Source organism: Chaetura pelagica, unplaced genomic scaffold (assembly GCF_000747805.2).
Source record: "Chaetura pelagica isolate M959 unplaced genomic scaffold, ChaPel_1.0 scaffold650, whole genome shotgun sequence".
Taxonomy (NCBI): Eukaryota; Metazoa; Chordata; class Aves; order Apodiformes; family Apodidae; genus Chaetura; species Chaetura pelagica.
Genome location: NW_009951820.1, coordinates 709,882 through 712,598, shown reverse-complemented (window position 1 = coordinate 712,598; position 2,717 = coordinate 709,882). Strand labels below are relative to the sequence as shown.

The following is a 2,717-nucleotide window of genomic DNA, read 5'->3' as shown; positions in this document are numbered from 1 at the left end:
GCCCATGTGCTGGGGACACAGGGAGGTTTATTGGGGGTGGAGCAGAGCCGACACAAAACCAGGCACTTGCCATACTTCCCAAACCTAGGAGGCACGGCATCTCCAGCACTGAAGACAGACCTTCTCCAGTGGTGCACCTGGGCTACCCTAAGAACATGGCCCTGCCTTGCCCTCCTCACTCGTTCCCAGAGCCATCTGGGTTGCGCAGCCGCCCCAGCATCTCGCAGAGCATCTGGTTGCAAAGGGCCGCGTAGGGGTTGAGCAGCACGAGTTGGCGCCGAGCAAAGGTGCTGCCCAGGCGCGCAGCTCGCTCGAAGTCCTGCCGCGCCTCCTCCTCGCGCTCCTGCAGCCGATGGATCAGGCCACGCTGCACCAGGCTCTGGCAGGCGGCTCGGCCACGGCCCCGGCTCAGGCGGATCGCCATGTCCAGGTCCCGCAGGGCACCTGGCAGGGAGAGAGGGGTGTTAGGGTGGGTTGGGGAGTACCATGGATCCTTCATGGGAGCCACCTACCCTGGTGCTGCTCACCTGCCACATCCCCCCGCAGCCGCAGGGCCTGGGCCCGGTTGTTGTATCCTGAGGCTCGCTCGGGCAGCAGGTTGAACCGCTGCAGCGCTGTGTTCAGGTCTCCTGACTCCGCAGCAGAAACCCCCTGCAGCTCCAGGTCCTGGACCTGCTCCAGAAGCTCTGGAGCAAAGGCTTCCACTGCAGCAGCGCAGATAGGGCCTCTGGCATCAGGACACCCTGAAGGGAGCAGCCCCACAGCCCACCCCACAACCTCTGGCAAGGGGCAAGGTCTCGCCTTGGGCAGGAACTACTCCCAGCCCACCCTTGGAGCCCCCTGCCCACCCTTCCACCCCAAAGCAGCACAGGGACCCCCCTGCTGCCAATTCAAGCAGTGTCACCTCACCTTCCTCCTGGGCATTCTCCTCCTCCTCCTCATCATCCAGCCCAGGGATGTCCCCAAAAGGGGTGCTGGGGTTAAAGATCGTCTGCAGGACAGCCCTGTCGTTAGCTGTGGCCATGGTGCCCTCTGCACTGAGACCCCCGTGGGAAGTGGCAGGTTAATGTTCACCCTGCTGGCACTGCTGGCTTGTCCCTGTCCTATCCCAGCCCAGCACCAGGCCCCACCACCCACCTGGCTCTGGAAGCTGCAGCCCAGCTGGAAGACCCACAGCTTCCCAAGGTGACCCGTCCAACACAGGGGCCTCACCACTGAAACCCACTGTGGTCCCCACCGGCAGTCCCTGGCCAGGTGCTCCCATCCCTGACTGATCCCAGCAGCAGTGATGACACGAGGGAAGCAGCTTCTCAGCCCTCAAGAAGAAATCGAGAGCAACCCTCTGCAGCAATAAACTTGACATGTTTATTAATTAAACTATCACTTAAATAAAAAAAAGTGCATAGAAAATAAACATGTTTAAAAACTCCTTTGTTTTTTTGCTTTTTACAACTATGTACACTTTTTTATTTTTACATTCAGTCTTTTGCAGAGCTTTCAGCATTTTTTTTAAACTATTAAAGTATTTCCTTCTTCCCTGTGCCAGGGAGTTAACACTGATGTACTTTAGACACGTTTCCTCTTTTTTTCTTTTAAAAAAACCCAAACAAACAAACAACCAGAAGCTTGGAAGAACACAAGAAAAAAAAAAAAAAGAGAGTTGTCATACATGATAAGTTGTCAAGAACTGTATTTCTAGAACATAACCTTGCCTTTGCAGAGCATTTTTTTATATTTTTTCTTTTTTTTTTTTTTTGAAACAATTATTCACCTACCTGTATTTACTAAAGAGACTGTTAAGTTCAATAAAAGAAACACCACAAGTATAGTTCTCGGTTGATAGACAAAGCTACTGTACCTCGTTAAAAAGAGACCAGGAAAGCACAGAGCACATTTTTTTTTTTTTTCCCCTAATATGCAGGTGGTTCCCCAACATTCATAATCAAAACGAGAGGAAGAGAAGGAAGAAACCAAGTTGTACAAGTACTGACTGGTAACAAGAAGGACCAGGAAAGGCTGAGCCACCCACTCCAGCTTCCGGCAGCCCTCGCCCGGCGGGGAACACGTGGCACGGTTTTCCTGGCCATCGTTAGCAACTGTAACACAATCCTTATCTATAGTGTTAAGAGAATTAAAAGCCATGGACCGATACTGAACTAGGCTTCATTACACGGTGCATTACTATAGTAGTTCCTATATATATCGTATTTATAGTAATAAAAAAAAATTGCAAGTGTGGAGAGTGGACCAGTAGTATGGATTCAAATGGCATGATTCTGCACAAAGACCGTTTCACTGAAGAACCTGGTATTGCTTTGAAATTAAAGAAAACCAGAAAGAAAAGATACCCAGCCCTTTGCAATGACCCGCTTTTCCTTGAAACACAAAAACCATGTTGGTTTGTACAAAGAAAAATAAACGCCCTAAGGTTCCATTTTTTTAAAAAGTATTTTCAGATACCGTGATCTGTGTCAGTCCTTATAAAATATACATTCATACATGGGGAAGCTGCACTCGCCGCCTGCCCGGGCAGGACAGGGTCGGGGGGCAGGTGAGGGAATGGTGCTGGGCCTGGGCACCGGCTGTTACGGCCTCTCCCCACCCGCCCGGTGCTGCGCAGCTTCCTGGGGGTACAGACAGTTCCACTGGCCACAGCAGCTCCCATCGAGGCAGCCGCAGGGGTAGCAGGCAAGCAGAAACACAGCCCGGGCCATAGG

The 2,717-nt window shown here is 51.9% G+C and overlaps 1 protein-coding gene across 1 annotated transcript; it reads right to left on the bottom strand.

Moving 5' to 3' along the window:
* Window positions 1–175: 175 nt before the first annotated feature.
* On the bottom strand, window positions 176–1,024 carry TTC36 (tetratricopeptide repeat domain 36). The gene is made up of 3 exons (XM_010008802.1): window positions 910–1,024; window positions 528–698; window positions 176–444 (listed from the first exon to the last, which is right to left on the bottom strand). Exons 1-3 carry the CDS (start codon window positions 1,022–1,024, stop codon window positions 176–178), a joined length of 555 nt encoding a protein of 184 aa, XP_010007104.1.
* Between the last annotated feature and the right edge of the window lie 1,693 nt (window positions 1,025–2,717).